Source organism: Lissotriton vulgaris, chromosome 6 (genome assembly GCF_964263255.1).
Source record: "Lissotriton vulgaris chromosome 6, aLisVul1.2, whole genome shotgun sequence".
Classification (NCBI taxonomy): Eukaryota; Metazoa; Chordata; class Amphibia; order Caudata; family Salamandridae; genus Lissotriton; species Lissotriton vulgaris.
In genome coordinates, this window is record NC_141694.1 from 1,325,606,719 (window position 1) to 1,325,631,699 (window position 24,981).

At 43.4% G+C, this 24,981-nt stretch overlaps 1 protein-coding gene across 3 annotated transcripts in view; it reads left to right on the top strand.

The window, feature by feature from the left end:
- Window positions 1-24,981, top strand: part of SASH1 (SAM and SH3 domain containing 1) — a 576,231-nt gene that overhangs the window by 409,266 nt on the left and 141,984 nt on the right. For 2 of the 3 annotated variants that reach the window (XM_086927460.1, XM_086927459.1), the window contains exon 8: window positions 16,864-16,965. The exons of the other annotated variant lie outside the window; for it this stretch is intronic. In XM_086927460.1, coding sequence (XP_086783586.1) covers window positions 16,864-16,965 — 102 coding nt within the window. The remainder of the gene's footprint in view (window positions 1-16,863; window positions 16,966-24,981) is intronic. 3 annotated transcript variants of the gene reach the window in all.

Here is a 24,981-nt window from a genome sequence, read left to right on the forward strand (position 1 = left end):
AGAGAAAAGCTGTTCATAGGGGAGGCTTTAAGGTGTTGTCCTGGAATGCAAACGGCCTTGGATGTAAAGTCAAACGGGGCCTAGTCAACAACTATGTGAAAAGATCCGGGGCAGACGTAGTACTCCTTCAGGAAACTCACCGGCAGGGCACTAAATGTGCCTTTCTGGCAAGGGGACAGTATAGAGTTCTGGCTCACGCAGGGTTTACCTCGGGCTCCAGAGGGGTGGCAATCCTGATTAAAAAACACCCACCTATGAAAGTGGCGCAGATATGGACTGATCAACAGGGCACATACGTGGGAGTACGCGGGATGTGGGGGAGGAAGGAATACACGTTTATCTCGGCCTACGCCCCGCCCAAACTACAGACAGGTACGCTAAAGGGAGTCTCGGATATTATCCTTAAAACATCAGGCACAACTCAATTCTCGGAGGGGATTTCAACGACGTAATGAACCCCATGGTAGATGGAACTGGTGATCGAGACAGACCCAAGACCATGACGCAGCTAGCCAAATCTATGACGGCACTCGGCCTCCTTGATGTCTGGCGATGGCTCCATCCAGACGCCAAGGCATTCTCTTTTTTCTCCGGAGTGCACAAAGTATACTCCCGCCTGGACTATATTTTCATGGCGCGACAGGCATTGCAGGTATCAGACTCGGCAAAGTACTGTGCCCGTGGGGTATCTGACCACTCTCCTTTGTTACTAGAGATAGGCCAAAAAAGGAGGGAAGGGCCCAAAATACTTAGATTGTCGGCCTGGGACCTACAAAACCCGGAAAGTACGGCGAGCAGATGTGAAGGTATACCTGGCAGAAAATATAGACTCAGTGGACTCGAAGGTAGTTCTCTGGGAGGCACTTAAAGTGGTACTCCGGGACAGGGTGCAGTGTAGACTAGCGGAAGATAGAAAAAAAGGCCAAGCTGAGACCCAGGCCCTGGAAGCACAGATAATGGCGCTGGAAAATGATCACCTGCTTACCAAGGACCCAGGGAAGCTTCGACGCCTCGCTGATCTACAAGTCCATTATAGGCAATTGGTGACCGGGGAGGCCAGGCCACAGGCGTTAGCGACTCTGCACCGTATCTACGATGTAGGAGATAAATCTGGGAGGCTATTGGCGTGGCTAAGTAGGAAAGAGATGGACGATAGATGGGTGGAAAAAGTAAGAGATGGACATGATGGATGGGCCTGTACGGATGCCAAGATAGCTGACGCATTTGCTGACTGCTATACAACCTTTTACGAAGCACGTGACCTAGGGTCCAAAGAGGATGCACTGCAATACATGGCAGGCATCGACCTCCCGAAGCTTGAGGAGACTGATCGAACGGATCTAGAGGCTGATATCACTGAAGAGGAAGTTAGGGTGGCACTGACCAAACTACGCGCGGGAAAGGCTCCAGGCCCGAATGGCTTCCCCACGGAGTTCTTAAAAAAAATGGCGGTTCTTCTGACTCGTCACCTACTTGGCCTCTTCCGGGACGCTGAGGAGGAGGGACAGTTCCCACTGGACCTCAGACAGGCCACAATTGTCCCAATCCACAAGCAGGGGAAGCCGGCGGAGGACTGTTCGTCCTACCGCCCCATTTCCCTTCTGAATGTGGAAGCGAAGCTGTATGCAACAATCCTAGCTCTCCGCCTGAGGCGGGTCATACCGGGGCTGATCCATCTGGACCAAACGGAGTTCATCCCGGAAAGGGCAACTAGATATAATCTAAAGAGGACACACAATTGGCTCCGGGAGGTGGGGAGCAGGAAGGAGCCTCATTGGTTCCTATCCTTAGACGCAGAAAAGGAATTCTATGCAGTCCATTGGCCCTTTTTGGAGGGAGTATTAGAACGTATGGGATTTGGACCCAAGTACAGACACAAAAATAGTCTATTATACACATGCCCTAGCGCTAGAGTCAGAGTTAACGGGGCACTGTCGAAGGCCTTCCCTATACAGCGGGGTACCAGACAGGGATGCCCCCTGTCGCCCCTGCTGTTTGCCTTATCCATCGAGGTGATGGCCTGCGCGGTTAGACAGAATGTGGGGACTACTGGATTCCGGGTAGGACAGGTGGAGGTACGGGAAGAGAAACTGTCCCTATACGCAGATGATGTTCTGCTTTACGTTACAAAACCGGAGACCACGATACCGACACTGTTTGATGAGCTGAACCGCTACAGCGCCAAGTCCGGGTATCAGGTCAATTGGCACAAGTCGACACTCTATGACCCCAGAGGACGGAACACATGGCCCCAGTTGCCGGAGAGACTGCAGACAACTGGAGAGGGGTTTATGTACCTAGGGATATTTATCACGACGGACGGTGACATTTCATACGAACGAAACATCAAAAGTGTCCTCTTTAATTTCACAACTGACATTAGCAGATGGCAATTGCTCCCCTTGACGATTCTTGGACGGACAGCTATGTTTAAAATTATCTCACTTCTGAGGTTTTTATACGCCTTCCAAAATGAATACTTCCCCATGAAAAATACTGTCTTCCGTGACATTCATGCGGAGCTAAGGTCCTACCTGTGGCTGGGAAAGCACCCTAGAGAAGCGCTGGCGACCCTTCAAAGACATCAATATGATGGGGGGATTTTGCTCCCGGATCTAGAAGCCTACTACTGGGCGGAATACCTGGCCCCTATCAATGAATGGATACATGCACCTGCCGCACACCCCACCTATGCACTAAAAAGGCACATTATGGGCACGCACGCATGTCTCCACTACATTTACGGGGGAAAGGGGCAGGTCAGACTATTGCCGGCTACTAAAATCACTCTGGGGGCATGGAAAAGGGCGACGAAAGCCATTAGGTGGGACCAAAGACCAACGGAGCAGACACCACTATGGGACTGCTCCTGGCTGAAGGAACTCAGGAAGTTAAGAGGGTTTCAGGGATGGGACGCCATTGGCATCTCGATTTTAGGAGATGTGATTAAAGGCGGGACGTTAAAGTCATTTCCCTCAATACAGACAGAATTTGAGCTCCACCGCTCCCAGTTTCTTAAATACATGCAATTGAGACATGCATGGCGGGCAGAGGATACATTACAAGAGGCGCTCCCCGAATACGCCCCTCTGGAGGGTCGCCTGCTGCAGGAAAGGATCTCTGAAAAGGCCGTCTCTCTAACATATAAAACTATTATGAATAATAGGCCAACAGACTGGAAGGCCTCCGAGCCAAGTGGGAATTAGAAGTACGGGAAATGGATGACGTGGACTGGGGGGTGGTACTGATGCACCCCAGGGAGGTAGCAATCAAATCACGTCTTCGCCTAATTCAGTTTAAGGTATTGCACAGGGCTTACTTCGATAGAGTGCGACTGTATAAAATGGGGAGAGTGTCCGACCCCTGCTGCCTATGCTGCGGACATGACAGCGGAGATTTCCTGCACATATTATGGTCCTGCCCGTGCATACAAACTTACTGGGAAGAGGTTACTGTAGAATTAGGTGAGATACTGGGGACGAACATTCCATTAGACCCGAAGCACATACTCCTGGGAATGACCAATGATGTGGACTTAGCCCGCCCACTGCTGTTATTCTTAGTGTTAGCCTTGGTAGTGGCCAAAAGGGACATAGCTAGGAAATGGGGGGCGCCAGATATACCACCGCTAGATGAATGGAGAAGGGGTATGGACCTTTACATGGCGGCCGAAAGGGTCACATACAAAGCAAGAGGGTGCCCGAAGAAGTTCCGCAGAGTGTGGGGTAAATGGAGACACTATCATGGACTGGATGGAGGACTTTAGGGAGGCGCGAACATTTGCACCTTTGATTGTCGTGAAGGGGAAGGGCGTTTGGGGCTGGAAGATCATGCTGAAAAAGACTTGGAGGACTGCAATGGTTGAACGCCCGGACTCTGGCACTAGGGTCTTGGAACATGAGGTACGTGGGGGGATAAGGGGTGGGGGACGCGGGGATGTTGCTTGATACTGACATGCTTGTTATATGTGTTTTCCTTGCTGCAAAACAATATAAATGTTTTTTTTTTTTTTTTTTAAATGATCACACGCATCTGCCGACGTTTCTGTAACAAGTAAGTACCCAACAAGAACAGAAAGTGTATTCCTGGGTCACTTTAATGGGTCTACAATTTTTTCATGTAACAAATTATTGTACAAAACCTTTTGAGGAAAACTATCAGAGTTTAGTTCTCTAAATAAGTGCTGCTATCGAATATTAAACCTGACTCTTACTGTAGCTTCTTGCAAGAACTTTGAGCCTTATTGAGAGTTTGACAGACAGGATACTCCTTCACAAACATAGTGGATGATGTTTTCTACAGTGTTACAAGTGCTTTACAGCCGATGGCACTTGTAATACAATGGGAAGGATATCCACCCTGTTTTAATGGAATATCCCATCCACCAAACTCTAAACAAGGCCCTTAGAAACATAAGTAATCATAGCTAATTTGAATCTAGAATTTAAAAAGTTTTGACAGTGGACCTACATGGGCTGTCCCAATATTGTTAGCTGATTCAATAGGCACAAGAAAGCGCAAATTCCCTTTATTTTTTTTTTATTTTATTTTATTGAGATGTTTCGGGGTATTGAGGTAAAAGTCATTACATATATCAATTCATTACACAATCAGAATAAATACATCAACAACAATAAATAGAAAATACAAAAAGTAAAAGGCAGGATTAAAAAACACTGGGGTAGGCATGAATAGACATAAGGACCGTCCAATCTTTTATAAACAATTCACCTTGTATTTTCAGTCCCTAGATTCCCTCCATTTTCTGACAGGTGCCCATATGTTTCTACCCAATTCACCTGTTTTCTTCCCCTTAAAATCATACAAGCTCTCCTCGATATTATAATTTGCTAAAAGCCTTGTTAACCACTGCTGAAATGTGGGTGCAGTGGTATCTTTCCATCCAGCGGAAATTAATAAACGCAGTATAGCCACTGATATAAAAACCATGTCTTCGACCCCACCTTCTGCCTTCAGTTTGCCGTCCGTGCCTACTAAAACCACAGTAGGGGATAGAACGATGTTTTGTTCTAGCAGCCCCTCCAAAAATAACTGTATCTCCCTAATAATCAGTGTTAAATTCGGACAGTTATAAAACATATGGAGTAAATCTGTGGACCCGTATTACACCTGGGGCACCTGTCATTATCTCTTACGCCCCAGGCGAACAATTTTGATGGGGTAAAATACAAGTTAAAAAGGGTCTTATAGTGCTGAGCCCTCAGATTTGAGGAACGAAAGATCTTTTTATTCAATACTAGGGCTAAATCTAAATCCACATCTGGGTCGCCAATTTTTTGAGCTAGGGTAGTTTCTGTCTTTTCCATATCATCCTCCAGCTCTTGTAGAAGATTATTATACCCTATTCTAATTTTACTGCCTCCCTTTTTCAAATAATCTACAATTGGATTGCTCAACAAAAGAGATAACCTGGGCCTGAGTGAGCGAAGTGTTTGAGCAATTTCCCCATATAGATGCCACTGACTGGCTGGGAGCCCACATTTTTTCTGCAGTATATTAAAACCAAGAATCTCGTTGCCTAGTATAACATCACCTAGACACCTAACTCCCAGCTCCCTCCAAAGACGACTACTTCTGTTTTGACCTAAATGGGCAAAGGTGTTAGATTTCCAGAGATCAATATTAACATGAATTTTTGGGATGTTCAAAAATGTCACTACCAACTTCCAAGTTCCCCATGCCCCCATCAGAGTCTTATATCTGGCTCTCTTGTAATACCTCCGGTCAACTTCGCACATCAGTAGCCCTACTGCCTTCCTTCCCACTAAGAGCTCAAAGATAGAGGGGAGTGCTTGAATGCCAGGCTGGGATTCTAATGTTTCCAGATCATATTGAAACAATACATTCATTTGAACCAAAAGACATGTCCAATGATACAGCCTGATATTAGGCATCGCCAGGCCACCCCTCTCAAGTGGTAGAGACATGCAGGCAATCGATCTTCTAACTTTCCCATACTGCCAGATGAAACGGGTAAACATTGCTTCGATTTTCCTAATCGTCACCTCTTCCAATAGCAATGGAACGGCACGGAACAGGTAGAGGAGCTTAGGAAACAGTCATTTTCAATACATTTACCCTGCCAATCAATGATAAATGTAATACATCTATCCTCTTAAGCTCCTTTTCAATTGAATCTATCAGTGGTAAATAGTTATCCGCAATAATCATATTTACATTAGCATTCACCCTTACACCAAGATACTCAGCTGATTCCACATATCTTTGATCCAGCTTAGTGGTGTTACTCGTGCATATGATTTGTGTTTTTTCCTCATTCAGGCGATACCCTGACCGTACACCAAAGTCCTTAGCCAACAGACATATCTCGGCCATAGCTTGTTGAGGGGCCGTTGTTATAATTGCCAGATCATCAGCGTATGCCAGAAGTTTGGTAGTATGGCCATTTAGTATCACTGGGGTGATCTGTTCAGACACCATCATTTTTTGTATAAGAGGATCGATATACAGCGAGAATAAAATCGGGGAGCAGGGGCATCCTTGCCGAGTCCCCCTTCTGATTATTATTTCATCCGAACTTTGACCCAAACCATAACCCTAGCAACCGGGTCACTGTACATCGCCTTGATTGCCCTCATGCTCTTATTCCCAAAACCTCTTCCGGCCAAGATCCCCCACAGACATTCCCAGATCACACGGTCGAATGCTTTCCCTGCATCGAGGAGGATCATGGCCATTTCTCCACCCGTGGGAGCATGGGCATCGAATAATGCTATAGCACGCGTTATGTGATCCGTAGTGCCTCGACCTGGCACGAACCCATGCTGCCACAGGGAGACCAATCGACCAATGATCCCCCCCAATCTTTTCTCCCAGAACTTGGAATATAATTATGTGTCCGCATTAATAAGGGAAATCGAACGATATGAACCTGGATTATTTTTAGGTTTACCTTTTTTATGAAATATGACAATGTTTGTCTCCTTCCAGGAATCAGGGATTAAACCCGAGCACACTATACCAGTAAATAGATCCAGCAGGATTGGGGCAATTTCCTCCTCTATGCACTTATATACTTCGAGGGGGATCCCATCAGGTCCCGCAGCTTTACCAGCTGCTAGTTCCTGGAGCTCCATCTTTATCTCAGTCAGAGTCATGTCGCGTTCCAACATCTCCAATTTGGAGTATTTCCGATGCGGGAAGGAAAAATAAGTAAAGCCCGGTTCGGTAGGTTTTTTCACATTCAAAACATCCTCAAGCCCATGCGATCTCATGAGTGAGGTCAGGGCCCTAAACACTTTTAGCTTACATCCTGAGTAACTACCTGACCTATTCCAATCAACCGAAATATTCATATCCCCACACGTTATAATCGGTGTCGGCCAATCTGCCAACTCTTCCTCTAGGATATTAAACACTTCCGGGTCATCATAATTTGACCCTTACACTGTGCACAGCGTATATCCAAGGGGCAAATCGGCTATTGCCATCTTCCTGAGCTATCCACCTTCATTCTCTTTGCCCCACCTAGACTTTGTTTGGCAAGAATAGCCACCCCCCTGACCGTTGAAGTTTGTGATGAGCAGGCCAATATCTCATAGCCCCTGATATTTAATAGATTTTTCCTAGCCCATGGGAGGTGGGTCTCTTGCACACACAGAATATCCAGATTATTATATCTGGCGAAATGACCCAATCTCTGGCGCTTTCTCCAATCATTTAGCCCACCAATATTGATGGAGCAGATTTTAATGTGTAACATAAACTTGTATTATCTTTCCCTGATAGTATAAAGGACACACCCTTGATTTATCGATTGTTGTTGATGAAGTTCTCTGACTGAAACCCAAAACCTCTTTGTACCAAAACATCTTGTTTTTTGCTTTTTTCTCCCTCCCCTCCCTCCCCCTCCCTTCTCCCCCCCACACCCCCCAACCTTCCTTCCCCCCCACCACCACCCCCACCCACACACCCACTCAAGTAAGGCGCTCAGACCTAGTCTGTGCACGCGATGGAGAGGCGGTTAAAGCGGTGGAGATTAAATTACTCAAAACCGTCCATAAAATCCATACCCTGGATATGAATAAGCCGCCAATGAGTACCTGAATGCCAAAGGATAACCACACACCACACTTCATACAGCCATAATACTCTGCTGAAAAAATAATAAATTTTGCCTGTTAGCAAGCTTATCAAGACTTATCAATATGCCATTACACATCCTGTTAAGAAAAAGAGTTAAATAAACGAGCTCATGCCCCTTGAGAGTCTAAATATTCTTTGGCTTTGACTTCAGACGTGAAATACAATGTTCTGCCAGCATTGATTATTTTCTAGTTGTGCCGGGTTGATCAAGTAAGCCTGCATCTTTTTAGCTTGGAAAGGTAAAATCAACTGTCTCAACCTCCATCGCTTCTCCACTGTTATATGACAGAAGTCGGGCCTGACAAAAAACGATATCCCTCCAACGGTCTTTCTTGAATCTGGTCTCGCTTTCTCCGATATCACTTGTCTCAACACAAAGTTGCCTAAGAATATCAGTATCGCTCTTGGCTTATCCCCTTCCTTTGGATGTTTATTTGGCTTGAACGGGGTGCGATGAGCCCGCTGTACTTCCTCTGCCCAGTTCCAACCTGGTAGATCTACAAATGCTTGCTCGAAGAGCTTAATGACAAATGCTCTCACATCCATCCCTTCAACCCCCTCCTGTACCCCCAGCACCCGGAGGTTATTCCGTCTGTCGGTTCTCCAGGTCCTCCAGCTTCCATTGGATGTCCGTTATTTGAGCATTTTGTGCATCTACCTTGGTAGTGGCTGCCGCTGACTCTGCCTCCGTTGAGACCACTCTTTCCTCGAGGTTTGACACTCGATCGCCTAAGTTGACACACACTTTGGACAGTTTCCTCACAGTGCCTTGCATCTTTCTAACAGCGGCCTGTGCCTTACGACTGTCCTGACGTGTTTCTTCTTCCCTGTGTGCAAGGATCTCTTTGTGTATCCCCTCTAGGAGGGACATCTGTGCGGCTTCCCCATGTGGGCTCCCAAGTAATGGAGTGGCTGACGAATGATCCCAGCTAAGCTCCTGAACTTTAATCCCAGCAGGTGGTCTTGCCGCAGATATATTTGACCCAAGATCATGTTCTGGCTCACTTTCTGTATCCAAGTTACTACCTTCCTGCTCAGAGCTGTCATCCTCCGACCACTCACCACCTTCTGAAACGGAAAAGAAGCATTCGCTAGGGGCTTTCTCCTTGTCAGTTAGTTTTTCAGGGCCAGGATGATTTACAATATTTTCCAAAATAACCTCCTGAAACAGTGCAAGTTCCAATTTAGATTTTGTTGCCTCTTTTGAGCTCAGATTTGCAGCCTCTATGTTTTCTCCTGCCCCCTCCCGGACCACTGCTACTTCTTTCGTTGAAAGCATGTCATTAGGTTGCCAATTAGGTTGCCCAACAGTCTTTAAGTTGGTCTCTGCTATGCTCGAGAAAGGTTCAGTAGATTCAGTAGGTTCAGCAGTTAAATCCGGCAACGGGGAAGGTGCGGCCGCCCATCCCCCCCCCCCCCCCTCCCCCTGCATCTACACCTGCTAAGACCTCTTCAGCTGCTTTTCCCTGCCCCTTTTTCCACTGACAAAACAACAGCTTTAGGGCCCTTTTCTTTACCCATTTTAGCAAACATCCCAGTGATAGGGGTCCCAGCCGGCTTCACTTTGCTCCCAAGTTGGTGCTTCCTTACCGGGGCTGTCTGCTTCACCTGATCGATATCCTCTTCATCAGCCTCGGCTGCAGCTTCGGCAGCGGCTTTCCTTTTGGCTGCGGCTTTAGAGGTCGTATTTAATTTTGGCGCCATGACTTCTTTCCGACCTTTGTTCCCGCTATTCCCTCGGTTTCGCGAGCCTCGAGCCGCTGCAGGGGTCTCCTGCTTGCTCCGTAGGCTCCGTGAGCTTTAATACTTCGTAGCGCCGGGCTCCTCCCTTCTGTGTGGATTTTGCCTCCTGCTGCCAGCACTCTCACCGCTAGCGTTAGCTCCCGCAGCAGTCGTCCAATGGGCCCTCGGCAGGTGAGAGGCAGGAACATGAGTCACTCGCCGATCGCCGATCTCGCCGTTCTCCGCTTTCCATCGCTCCTTGCTCCCAAATCCAAAAAAAGGCGTGTCAAAAGAGTGGTCATGAACAATTTGCAATATCATATTTCTCCAGACCGATTTCTATGCCGTTATGTGGTTTCGTGAAGCATTCTCGTAAAAAAACCAGGGCTAATCGCTCATCTCCGCTGCTTTACGGCGCACAGCCATTCTACACGGCCGCCATCTTGCCTCCCCTGTAGGACGCGCAAATTCCCTTTAATCTAGTTCTACATCCTTATTTTGTTCGCAAGGGTGAGGTAGGCTAATAAATTGCTCAGTGGTGGATTATCTTGGGTAGTCACTGGCTAGATCCAATTGTAATCTTCCTGGATCATTACGTGCATATGTTTAAGTTCATTGCTGTATATTTCTCTTCCAATTGTCCACTTCATAGCTTTGTGTTTGCAATGTTTCTAGTCAGCTATGCCCATTTTGTGGCTTTAGTGTCATTCTATGTGTATGTAACTGTAGTGGGATCAAGTTCTTCTTCAGAAGGGTCAATTTGTAGATTGGTATGTGTCTATAGATCACGTCAGTATAACACATGCGTGCACCATGAGGTGCAAACACTTCACCAAGTAGTTGACTTGGAGCTATGGTGTGCACATGATAGCAACAGGAGTTGTGTCTAATGTCAACTGTTGTATTCAGGCAGTGTGCAAGTCTAGCCCAGTCTTAATGTGCCCTGAAGGTGGAAAAGTGCCCTGCCAACTTGGAGCTATTTTGTTTGCCTGATATGCCAAAGCTGTGCACTGGTTGTGCTGATGGAGGAAAGCAGAAGTAGAGGCAGCACAGCCCCCACAGCCACAGAAGAGTAGTGGCCACATCACCCACTTGGAAAAGCTCTTGACATCCACAAACACTGAACTAGCATAGAAAATGACACTGACTGCCTTCCTGTTGATTGTGGTGCATTCAAGGCAAGCAAACCCGACATTTGGGATGATGCAAAAAAAAAAAACATTGTTAAGGAGAATGCTGTAGTCGCTCAGAACCCAAGATTCCTGCCAGTGAAAGGGTATTACACATAGATGTGAGTAGCACATTGCCAACACCACCAGATTTAATATGTTCTAGCGGTACATGCTGTTGTAAAGTCAAATATGTACCCGGTGAGTGCAGCAACTAACTCTGCTCCATTAGAAAACCGCATCAGTGTAAATGTAACACATGGATGTGTTATTGTTATCTTATTACTTAAAAATGGCCTTGTTAACACAGTGCCTCACAATATTTTTTAATTAAAATAGTCTCTTATGATTTTGTTACCATAGCGTTCAATTATGTTCTTTTCAGAACACTATTTCCTTTTTTTTTTTTTTAGTGTTCCATACAGTTTTTGTTCAGTGAATCCCCAATGCTGTCCTTGTTAATAGTGTCCCATGGTTGTCTGTTTGTTGGTATTTTCCTCTGTGTTCAGTGGTAAGTTATGCATTGCCCATGGTGCTCTTGTTGGCAGAGGATCTCGTGTTTTTTGGTAAAAACAGTATGTCCCATGGAGTTTTTGTTAACAGTGTGTGCATTATTGTGTTCCTGTACCACTTCACATTGTTGCAAACAGTGTGCCCCATCATTAGTTGGATAACAAAATCTCCCTTAGGACTACTGTTGAAATAGTGTATATTTGTTCTTTTGTTTAAGACTGTATTTTCTGGTCCTAGTGTTTATAGTTCCCTATTATGTTCTTGTGAACACATTTTCTCCTAGTTGTACTCTCATTACACGGTGTGCCCCATTGTGTTCTTCGTAGCAGAATGAGCCCCCAATGTACTTAGCAGGGTGTGCAATACAGTGTTCTTGTTGACAACATGTTGCAGATGTTGTTCTTGGTAGCAGAATCTGTCATTCGCTGTTCCTGATCACAGAATGTTACACATGGTCTTCCTGTTGAGAGTTTACCCCACAGTATCTTTGTCAACAGCGTGTGTCGCTTTTGTCCACCATAACCAAGACTAGCTACGTGTTTCCGTGTACTGAGTGTGGTATTCCTGTTAATAAACTGCATCTAACAATATACATTTCAACAAAGTCAACCTCCTAGGGCATTTGGGCCTGTTTTGCATGCCAATGGGGCACCTTTGGTTTTACAGAAGGGGCCACAGATGCTTGTGCGGCCCCTTTGGGTAATACAGAGAGCGCTGGTGCACATATATCGCCAGCGCTCTCATCAGAGGGTGTTCCCTTATTTGCATGGGGCATGGCTCAATGCAAATGAGGGAATCGCTTTGCCTCTGTGCCTGCACAGTATAATAGACATGGGCTATCAGGTACAGAAGCCGTCAGGAGGCGTGCTGACAGTGCACCACCTAAAAGTGGTGCACTTTCATGGCACCCCCTGATGTGGCAGCCCCTGCATGGGGTGAAGGGGGACCTATAGACCCTCCTAGACATCCCCTTGCAGGCGGTTGCAGTTACTCACTGCAGCCGCCTGCAAGGGGGTCTCTAACCCCTCTTTAAAGTGCAAGCGGGTTGCCGCCTGCATAGTGAAACAGAGCATTTGCTTCAAACCCACTCCATATTTCACTTGAATGCGTCTGATTGTCTGATTATGATCACATGTCAACAGAGGGCCTAATAGTTTTATGTCTATTCTCTCCTAAATATCAAATGGTTTGAAATGCAACTCTACTTTTTTCTGTCATGCATCATGGGAAATATAGTGCATGGTAACACTTACTTCAGTGACAGTCTTAGTTCACCCTTGTTGAGGCATCCAGTGCTGTGTATCTCTAGACACGTTTCAGGATAGTTGTCCTTCTTTCGTAGAGAGGAACACATTCTTTGGGAGTGCTGAAAATGCCTCTCAAAGTCTTCTCAGGTCTCTGTACCACTTTAATGAGAAATACGGACGTTATCTACACCTATATTACATCTCCAAGTATCAGGCCTCTACAATAAAAAAGCTAAAGATCAATAAATAAATTCTACTCATGTGATCTACCACTTGGACAAGATCCAGATCGCCTTATCAGCCGTATCAATCAAATTGAATTGATGAATACAAAAGGACTCATTTTTTTATGCAAGATCCTCTCTCGTCAAAAAACTGTCTTGCTCTAACAAAGAGGATTCATTTTGGACCCACCAAATGATAGTTGCTGGGGGGTCACAGACCATAGAGGATTGGTGCATTCAAAAGTTACAACCGTGGGTAATACATTCTCACTTTGGCCTGACCGTACCGGAAGCCTTCCAATTAATTTTATTTGGGCCCTTGCTTATATATCAGTCTCTTTTAAATATTTTTTTGCACACGTCTCACATTGACGGCATAGGAGTATAAACATTTAAAACGTGAACGGATTTACATTTACTACTGGCTCCTTTCCCTATTATAAGTATGTGCACTCTTTATGTGCTAGTTTTATTGCGTTTCCTAGCTACATTTGCAAGCATTTCTCTGCTTGGCAGCACTGCTTATTAACATATTGGGCCATTTTCTACTGTTGAAACTCGGTTGGAGATATCCTGAGAGATTTAGTACTATCTTTGTTTCTTTCCTGTTATAGGGAGACGGAGAAGTCAGGCCTTCTATTAAAGCATGGTGCTTGGAATCAGGATCTCTGCTCCTCTCCCCAACTCTGGCAAGTGTCTTAGAAGATACCCTTCCATTAGCCTTTAAAATGTCTAAATCTACATTAACAATTAAACCGAGGTTCCAGTACGCACAGGTACCATTTAATGTCTCACCATAGAACATAGGACCTTTAAGGAAAACCATCTCCCTTTTCCACACCTCTATTTGAGATGAATCTGTTTTAAATATATGCACCACTTTATGGGTCCAGGTTGCTGAAGAACAGGAACGGGATGCCTCAAAATGACTCCCGAGATTCATTTTAGGGATTTATTATATTTTCTGCTATGTTCCTGCTCATATGAATCATTTGTGTCTTTTTGGATCCCAAGTAGAAATACTCCTGGTTGTTAAAATTCTAAATGGTGGTTTCACACTTTATAACCATTGACCAAGCACATGAACTCAATTCAAAGTCAAAAATAATCTGGTAGTACCACTATAGCACCTTCTGACATTTACTATGATTGGGCAGGCTGATATAGGGAGGGTTTGGCATGGTGCACCAAATTGTAAAATTTGTACCGGATATCTGGTGTAGGTCCATTAATGTAGCTCTTTACAAAGCCTTGTTATAATCCTGTATTGTGGTTGCAAGCGCCTAGAAGCATACTGTGGTTCAGTAGTGATATTCTAAGTGTATCAATAAATGAAATGAAAACCACACATGCACCACTAAAAAAACACCTATGCACCACCAGAACCACCAATACATCTACTACTACCAGAAGCTTGTGGTCTCCAGTTGACCATTGTCCGTAGCTATATGGAGACTTTCACCTATTTCGTTTGTAAGTTTCAAGGAACAGGATGCCCCCGAAGTAGTCTCTCAGGGAAGTATACCGGCCCTGATTAGAAGGTGTTCATACTTACTGTCTGTATTCCACACCTTGGATAAGCCTCTTCTATAAAACAATACTGAACTGAAGATGAATCCTCCCCAAAGAATGATCAACAGATTTCATTAGCTGTCTTGAAATATCTGGAAGGACTTTCAAGAAAATATTGATTATATCCAAAGTGCATCAAGATGCATCATTCACACACATAAGTATTTGTCCCCCCAATAACTAGATGCCTAGATGGGGTGCCCTGTTTCTCAGCCAGGAACTGTGTTCCAGGACTAATTCATATCTTTTGATTACCACGTATGTAATAGGTGTCTTCACCGTTCAAAGTGATTGTGACTACACCTACGGCCTTAGGGGTCACGTTACTTTGTTTAGATCTGTTCTGTCTTAATGGGAAAGGATCTCCCATATTCAAAGGAGTCCAACCCTTCCACCACTGCAAGTTCTCATCTACCCTGCACAGGCAAGCATACAGCCCCAGAGATGGTTCTGCTCTTTTGGCTTCTTTGCCAAGGTGTATTGAGGCACAGTGAGTAAGGGTTTTCACGTATGAGGGCCTCCTCAGACTTAGGGAAATGAAACACAAAACAATTGAATGGATAGATCATGTGAATTCCTGCGATTTAGCTTTCTAGTTTCTGGGCATATGCAGGCTTCCGTTATTGAACCTGTGTTTGCTATTATGCTTGGGAGTCATAGTATCAATATTCTAACACGTATTCAGCCTCTTCTGCTGGGATATTACTGAGTGGACATGAAGATCTTTAGAATTTGGTAATTTTGACTGAGATCCAGTTCAAAAAGACAGATCTCTTTAAAAGGGAAGAGATATCAGTTCAATTGCAATATGTACATTAGGCAACCAAAATTAGCAAGTTGGCCTCTTTTATTTAGAGGATCGCCTCCCAATACACGAATCCATGATCTACTCCCAGTTCCTGAAGCCGTCCCAGATGTCCAATCATGTACAAAGGGGGTAGACATAACAAACTCTTTATATTTATGTTAAACAGAGTTTACAGGCATCTGTGCGTTCGTGTAACCTGTCACCATGTCGGGGGCAGCATCTCCAAAAGCCTGCTCCTTTTCAGGTTACACTAGGCTTGTACCCGTTTTCATCTTGATTAATTAAAGATAGACTGACAGATCATTCACTCTTAGGGATGATCAGAGAGTTGGAGAAAGACTACAGCAGTATCAGTATTCTGGAAGGATTTGCAGTTTTCCCATGTCTTAGGGGTAGGTGAAGAAACATGGAAAACAAGGTCTGAAACCCAACTGTGGATTTTCAGGGGCTAAGTTATAGGCACATCTTAGATTCCATGGGGTAAACTTTGATCTATTTGTCACGTGTTAAATGTGATGTCCATTTACTTGCATTTACATGAAAATGCTTGTGAACTCTTTGTCGAACAGAGAATGGTACTTTGGACACTACACCGTCTAGTTGGTATACAAACATGTTATCCAGTTCTTTAATAATGAAGTAAGTTTAGCTCGTGTCTGCATTGTAGGGGAATCAGAGTGCTCAAATCTCTTAAGAAGACTGACAGAAAGAGCCTGCTCTAACTCTGTCAATGAAATACAGCCACTTGATAAAGGAAATTACCGGCTGACTGGAGAACTTGTGAAGGCTGTAACTTGTATTTGTCTGGGTTTCAGTGCATCATCTAAGATAACAAGAAATGTAAACACATTTCTAGAGGTGTAAAGGTATCCTGGTTGCTTTATTGTGAAAATAGGAGTGGATATTAGCTAATAGTATTCCTGTAACTCTGGCTATCCTCCATTCATCTTATTCCTGTGTTCAAAGCCAACCTCCCTTACCAGGATGTAACTTGTGCAGACGAGGTTGTAAAACACAATGCTTTTTTGTGACTTATTTGTATACAAATTATATTGTAAATCTCTTTCAACTTTAAAGTAAGCAGTACGAGCTGGAAAGAGTGGAGGATATCTTGAACTAGTTCTTGGTCATCAGTTTAAAAAAGCCTTTGATTTAATTGGAGTGAGCCTTACTGCAATTTCTATTTCCTGTTGATTCTCTGCATAAAAATATTTGTAATAGAACCCCACTTACATCACAAGAAATAATTACCTGTTTCCCATCACTGTAGACAATGTGTTAATTAAAAAACTAATTGAGTAAAAAAATACTCGCAATATACACAATTGATTTTTTCTTGCAATTAAAATGGCATGAGAATATCTGAAGAGTTTAAAATTTTTGCTTCGGTTTAATGTATAAATTAGTACATGTCTGTGCATAATTAGAGCATGTTGGCCAGGCAATGCATGACAAATGCCTGTATGATCTTTTAATTTTAGCTCAAGGAATATGAGGCCCAACACCGGCCCCCGAGCAGCTTGGACTCTCCAGACTGGGTGGATGGTTCTTATCCATCATTTGATGGATCATCTAACTGCAACGTGAGTGTCTTGCACTTTCTACTGTAGCAGTCTGCCCTCAGATGCTTATATCTCGTTTCTGTACCAATGTCCCAAAACGTAACCTTCCATGTGCTTCTCGTTGAATGTGGAATGAGTCATACAATTCAATTGTGTACTTCCTGCTCCTATGTTCACAATTTACTAATCAAATGGTTGATGATAAAGCAAAGGAAAATTGTACAGGTCAAACTTGTATCAATGATAACTTAGGTCCTTTTGCCTGTGAAGCAGCAAGAGGTCAAATTTATATTTGTAAAGTTAGGTTCACTCTAAATTATATGTGGCCAGCATACAAATCAGTATCTTAAGATGGTGGGCAAATATCTTGTAGTTTTGTAAGCTGGTGTCTTCAAGATGAAACTATGGCCCTAATGTTTAAGGCAGTAAACATAAAAACATGATTTTTAAACTTGAAATAAATGAGCAAACCTCGCCTAGGTAGAAACTGGTTGTGAAATGGTGATAGGAAGTTGAGTATTTAATTCTGCAAGATTGAAAACTGGTGCCATGAAACTTATTGTTGGGTGTATTTTCCGAATATTTGAAGACAATGCTGTTATTGTGGGGGAATTTCCTAATGCTTTGAAGAAAATATTTACTGCTGATGTCGTCAAGGAATTTCCTGACATTTTGCATAAATGTCTAATGATAATGCTTTATGAAGACCATAGGAAAGGTGTGCTGATATGCTGAGGGTACTTGGAAACAATTTGATTTTCATATCTGGAATGTATTTCATCAAGAATTCTACAATATATTTAATACTTAGATTTCATTGGATTAGCGCGGGTTGTTCTGATGTTACTTTTAGAATATTAATTATTTTGCGCAAAGCATTTATTTGAACTTTTGAGGGATGGGACATTTAATGAGGGTACTGGGACTACATTTAAAGGTAACATTTGGGGGTGAGAAATGTTATCCAGGGCTAAGCACAGGTGATATCTCCATTTTATTTGGAATCCCCTAGAAATCTTGAAACGTATACTGAAACTAATTTTGAGATATTTCAAGGAGTTGTGGGGAACTTATTTACCTTGTTTTCCAATATTCTTTGAGTTGTTAGTGGATTTGTCACATTGAGCTTCTGTGGCACATTTCTTGGTGATGTTTGGGACATTCCATGCATATGGTTTGGTGTGTGATGGTACAGGCAGACACTGATGTGGTGTATGTATGGTGAGTTGTGGCACGAAGCAGTAGAATACGGAGTTGACTGGTGTGATGTTATATGTCCGGTGGTTTGTTATGTGATAGTGGTTGGTGCAGTGGGAATTGCTACTAAAAGCTGCAGTTTTTAGCAGAAAAGAGTTGTGTTAGGTAGGGTGAATTGGTACTGTGTGGTGTGCAAAGATGTGGTATTGCGTGGAGAAGGTGTGATGTGTGGTCATTTAGTGCTGAATCAAATTGCGAGAGTTAGCATTGTGCAGTTTTGGAAATTTTGTGTTGTAAAATAGTGCTGTATGCTGTGTTGTACGGTGGCAAGGAATGATGTTTGATGTTTGATGTTATGTGAGTGTATTGTTATGTATTGTGAAATAGTGTAATCTAGTATTGGATGTTGTGATGTAGAGTGGTGTGATATGTTCAGGAGTGAATCAATTGATCAGTAGGTGTTGTGTTGAAATTTTGTGTCTCTGTGTGCGGTATGTCCCCTGTCTCTGCATTTTCTTTGAATCCCCTCAATTACACCCAGATGACACTGCAGGCTAAAAAACAACAACGGGTGGGACCACCCTTCTGGGCCGAGGCACCCTACAGCACTGCCCTTCTGCTGTTAAGCTTCTCACTCCTGTTAGTCACTGGGTTTAGTGTAGCCAGAGGAAGGAGTTCAGTGGCGACGCAGGCGATGGGGCAGGGATCCAGGAGTTTAGATCCTGTGTCCTCAAACGGCCTAAGGTTGTACACAAAAAGTCTGCTTTAGCGTATTTAGACCTTTTCTTGGACAACTGAGTGTTGGAGCCTAGGGAATCCTGGCTGTGAGAAGGAACTGCAATGTGACTCAGTTGAGCAATGGGGGTCACTGGAGCGCATTCAGAAAAAGAGGTCGAATTTGCGAGAAGCGCACCAGGGAGGGAAGAATCTGTGCACCATAATTGCTTTTTACTGCCACAAACAAAATATTCTCCAAAATGGCAAATTTGGCTTTGTAAGAGCAAAACAACAAAAAATGTCATGTTGACCAATAGTTCATGTTGACCAATTAACCCTCACTTACAGGCTGATACGTCCCAAGTTCAGACATTCATATGCAGGTCACTCATAGCTTTCCCTATTCAGAATAGAAGGCATTACTGAATATGCCTGGGGAAGAAGATGGTGGCGTGGAGGAACAGAAGAAAAAGTAGGATTTAGAGGGGAAAAGGGAGGAAGAGGCAGAGATGCTCCAATACAGTCACCTGCAACCCATTCTTGGCTTTTTCTCGACCATTTAAAATAGTTGCATGATACTGTCAATGTGGGAAAAGGGTGATTGTTTATGCTAGGGGAAGAGATGAAAGAAGAGAATGAATATGAAGAGTGGGTTGAGCGCAATGAATGCATCCTATTTTTAAATGCAGGCTACAGTAATAGTATCTTTTTCACCAACTTAACCACACTCATTCATCGCCTGCTGTCTCTTCGTCATTACACACTCACCTGCTTGCCATTGTTTGCTTTTTGCCATCTAAATAGAAGCCAGGACTGCCCCTGTCTGGCCAGAAACATGAGCTGGAGGGGAATAGTTAGATATAGTATGGAATATTTTACACTTACTTACAAAAACACCACATAACAGACTAACATTTACTTTTGAAGAAATTTAAATCACGTGCAACTGCTTTTCTGAGACCACACAACATAGAACTGCTCAGAAGGCAAAGGGAATTATGGGAGCTGTGGGTGGAAAATGTGATGAAGATCCGAACTTGGTGTGTACAAAAAAAGCTTTACTTTTGGACACACACAAATAACCTCGGAAATAAGCTGTGTTTCAAGAAAAGACAAATGCAATAAAAACCAGACGGTACTATTTCCTCTTCAACCATATTAAATACATTCATGGGCTGCTATATCTCTATGATATCTAGTAAATGTTGTGGGTTTCTAGGTAAGCTGTGTTACTAGTAGAAGAATGTAGAATGTTAGGTTGTTCCATTCTAGTTATGTCAGCGGTGGAGCGTGATTATTTGGGTGTTGTTTGCTCGATCCGCACATAACAATTTTACCTCTATCTCTAAGGCTACACAAGTTTTGTCTGTAATCAGATCATATATAGCCCTGCTCAAAAGTTCAGTGCCGACATCTGTAAGTAGCTTCTTGAACTGTTAGTTTTCTGCAAAATAAGTAACTAAAATAATAATTAAAAAAATCCAACAGAACAGTTCTCTTTTGTCAGTTAAGTGATTCTGTGACATCAGTTGAGGCTGATCTTGGAGACAGAATGACTCTAGATGGGATGCTTTCTGATAAAGGACCTACTTAAACCTTTACCAGTGATTTCTCTTTATTACATTGACGATAGGCAGAATTGAAAGCATCTCAACAGCTACAGACATCAATTGCAGGATTGTATTTTTTTAAAGTTTTATTTTACTTTATACTATTGGATTTTTAACTTCATGAGTAGTTCTTGCCATCATGGCTATGCATCTTTTGAACTTCATGATTTCCTAGGGAAACTGGACATGACGGGACTGTTGAAATCTCTTTAAACCTTCTTTCGGCACTTTTATACAACTGTGAGACTGTGGCCACCTGTGGACAATCTACCAGTAATACATTGTGGATTGAGATGTACCTGACGAGCATATCTTCGTAAGGGGAACTGGCAAGCAAATCTGCAGCTACAGCTAGCAATGTTAACAATCACAGTCTTGTCAACTCGTTACCTATATTCACCGGTATGTGCATTTTTTGAAACTGGACCAGCATGCTCTTTATTTGAATAATGCCTTTGTGCGCTACTTTGTAAAGCTTGTCGCCAAGCCACAGAGCTCCACCATTCTTTGTGGCTTATCAACGTCCCTTTCAACTGCGCCCTATCTCCTCTAGAAATTGGCATCTTTCCATGCTACTGAGTGGCTGTAGATTTTCTGGGACCATTGCACTCTAAAGTAACCTCTAACTATTTGCTATTACTTATTGGGAAATCCTCTCATTGGACAGAGATTGGGATTGTCAGTGGTATTAATACTTGGAAAATTACTGAATTCCTGAGTGAGATTTTAAACCACGAGGGTTTACCTAACGCTGTTCTCACTGATAATTGTCCCCGGTTTGTGTCATTGGGAATGGTATAGTTGAGAAATTCAATTGGGTAATTAAAGAATGTATTCAACTGGAGGTGAATACAGGATGATGTTGGAAGGAAGGGTTGAAGAAATGTTTTCTTTCTTATAGGTTCTCGGCACACACCACCACTGGAGTGGTGCCTTTTAAATTATTCAGAGCAGGGGCGGCCTTAGGCATGTGCAAGCTGTGCAACTGCACAGGGCCACCAAACCCCAGGGGCCACCACACCAATATATATCCTTAATATAATAATCCTCTGAGGATGGATACATATTTGCGTGGCGGCCCCTGGCAGGGATTTGGCAGCCTCCGGCTCTATTCCACTTCCAAACGTCCTGACCCCCCCCCCCCCCCCCCCCCCACTCTTCACTGGCCTCCGTGCTCCGCCCCGCCCGGACCCCCTCTTCCGGGGCCCCCTACCTACGCTTCCTGCCCAGGGCCTCCATGAGCCGAGAGCCGCCCCTGTTCAGAGGGAGGAAGGCGCGAATACTGTTTTGTTCCCTGGTTGGCTGCATTGGAGAAAAAGTGACAGTGTGCCTTGGTAGTTGTTTAAAGATGGTGGTGAGAAAGAAAGTTTGTGTGTGGAAATGCGTAAACTCAATTTTGGCATTTGTAAGGGGATTACAGATTTGGATGTGTCTGTGTGTGATCTGGTTTTGATCAAATAAAATGTGTAAGTGAAGGATGAGTTCAAGTTCTTGGTTCCTTAGTGAATTGTCCAACTTCTCCACTAAGTGGTTAGGGTGAAAGATGGTAGAATCTAGAAACTTAACAGAATTGTAAAGTATGAGAAAAATAATTCAGTGCAATGAGTCTATTGTTTCCTAGGCCATTGTACTGTGAATACATTTGTATAAATACATTTAGTTTTTTTCTGTGTTTCTTTCTTTTCTTTTCTATGGATTTGTTTCTGGGGTTTTCTTATATGCAAGTTTATGTTAATTTGTAAAGGGGGACGTGTGTGGTATCTGTAAATATTGTGGGTCTTGGAAGCTGCATGACTCTGGATTGGATGCTCTCTTATAAAGGACCTACTTAACCCCTTCGACGCTGATGACGAGCTCCGCTCGTCATGAGTTACGCCTGTCGTACGCTCATGACGAGCTGAGCCCGTCATGTAACACGGGTTTTTTTAAAACTCCGCGCACAGCGGGAAAACGGCCCGCGCGCATGAGGTTAAACCTTCACCAGCGAGTTCTCTATATTACACTCTCCATAATGAGAGACGCTCACCTGCAGCCTATTCTTAGTCTACTTTCAAGTAATAGTCTCTTTTCCACGAAGTAAGCCTGCCATGCCATATAACCCTCTTCTAAAATTAAGTGGTTGGTGCATGTTCCTGAGCACATGTTCTACAATTGACTTACAAAGGTCTGATATCTGCTATGAGTTTATGATTCCCACAGTTGAGTTACACTGGTCTTGCCTACCTAATTTGCGAAGCTTGATGTTTTGAATCACCTATATTTGGCAATGACCAAAACTCAGCCTGTGCTGTTCTTCACTGTACACTATCCTCATCTATGTGGTCATGGATGTTGGAAGATGGAACCTCTGGCAATTATGGCTAGATGTATTGTGCACACGGTATAGGTTCAACTGATAGACCATTTCTGCATCCAAAATGTGCACAATGATGTATTAGTAATTGGTTCCTTGATGGTTTATGGACAATAAGCCAGCAGCTGAAAGCACCATGGATCATTTTGCAATGTTCAAGAGTGTGTTGTACTGTCTTTTTTTATCAGCAAGATGGTGGTATCGTTAAGGATGACAGAAACACCTGTCATACTGTTGTCAAAGTAGCTTTACAATTGGTGTGTTCAGGTGTCTTTTTTTTTACTTGTATAATTGCAGGTGAAGCGTGTGTGCATGGCGTCAGATGGTTGTCTGCCCTGTTTGATCTTATATATCTGTGAATATTTCTTGTCGGTGTGATGCTGCTTCTTCCTTTTTAGTTGCTCGTGAGTGGGAGATAGGTAAGTGCATGGTTTGCGTGTGTATTAATATTGGGCTGAAATGTGATGCTACCTGATGCTTGTGCCCAGTCTGTGTCGATGGAAGCCACTGATTACCTTTAATTTAAGTGAGGAAAACAAAGATCCTTATGGGAGCTCAGGGTGTTCAAGTACTGAATGTCAAGTGCACACTGTAAAGAATCACTTATGAGTACAGCAAAATTTAGTTCAATGTCTCTAAGCATTTTTAATAATGCCTCTAAAGTAATATTTTGGATAAAACTCGTTTTGTTTATATTGAAATAAAACGATACTCTACTTTCCTAACCATTTCACCTCCCCTCCAAAGAAAGAGCTTCAGGATGCTCACTCAGCAGCCCAGAGAATCATGCATTAGCTTAAAGACGGCCTGCAGTGTGTAAGCTAGGGTTGGTCAAGGGAGATCGAGTCAATGCCATATATACCGAGTATCCACAGGGATTACACTTACATACAGTTAGGCTAAATGACTGTTATTCACATAGTCAGTGTTTATCGTAAACAACTGGCATTTTTCTGGCTTTTATGGACCAATGTGGTCTATCCTTGGTCTCATCCAGTCCTTGACCGCTTTATAGATATTTTGGGGTGAGTATATAGCACATAGGCTTGTTACTTCAAAGGTGAATGCTGGAGTGATGGTGACCACCAAGACACATTAAATCTACGGACCATGGTGTTTGGTCTATGAGGTCCGGTGCTCTTCAGGTTAAGAGGCAGCACTTTCCCATGGCCTTCCAAATAAGGGAATGAATGGCTCATATAAACGGAGGACTGAAATTACTAATGATGATTGCTGCAACATGTTTATAAACAGCCCAGGGCCAGATGCACGACCTGCCAAATAGCGAGTCGCAAATTGCGTCGCTTTTGTGACTCGCTATTTGGTACGTATAACAGTATATTGGACACTGTTTGCGATTCCCAATTGGGTCGCAAAATGCGAGGCTCATGAATATTAATGAGCCACTCGCATGTTGCGACCCCATTTGGAATGGCTGACCCTCCCAGGGGTGGTGGCCTAATGGGCTCAGCAGACCACCATGTCTGTGACTGCTTTTAAATAAAGCAGCTTTTTTTTAAAATGCATCCCGTTTTCCTTAAAAGAAAACTGGATGCATTGAAAAAAATGAAACTTTTTCGTTTCATTTTTTAAGGGCAGGCAGTGGTATATATTGCATGCATTTGCAAATGCATTACCACCCACTATAACGCCCCTTCCAAATACCGAGTCGCAAACAGTATTTTACAAGTTGCAATTTATTTACGACTCGCAAAATACTTTTTGTACATGAGCCAATGGTTTTTAGTGTGTGCAATGGGCCTAAGACTTGTTTGCACACACTAAAACCCGTCGCACATCTGGCCCTAAGTTCTCTAGTAAGTTGGTAGGTGTTGACATAACATGTTTAGGTTTATAGTTTTTATGCTGTAACATTATTTTCATGCATAACTGTATTAATATTTCATGGTATTCAAAGTTATCCTGAAATAGGCACATAAGATGTTCTATCTGGGTATGCAAGTATTTATATTGCCTCTGCAGTGGGGTGATGGGCACAAGAGATTTCTCAATGGTTTTGTCAAAGTCAAATGGTAATTGCGGGTACTGGGCTATGATAAATGCCAATAGCTGATGATTGCTCGTGAACTGAAGGGGTCTCAACAAAAACTGAGTTGCTTTTTAAGGCAAGTATGTTCCATCTCTTGACGTTCAAGTGTC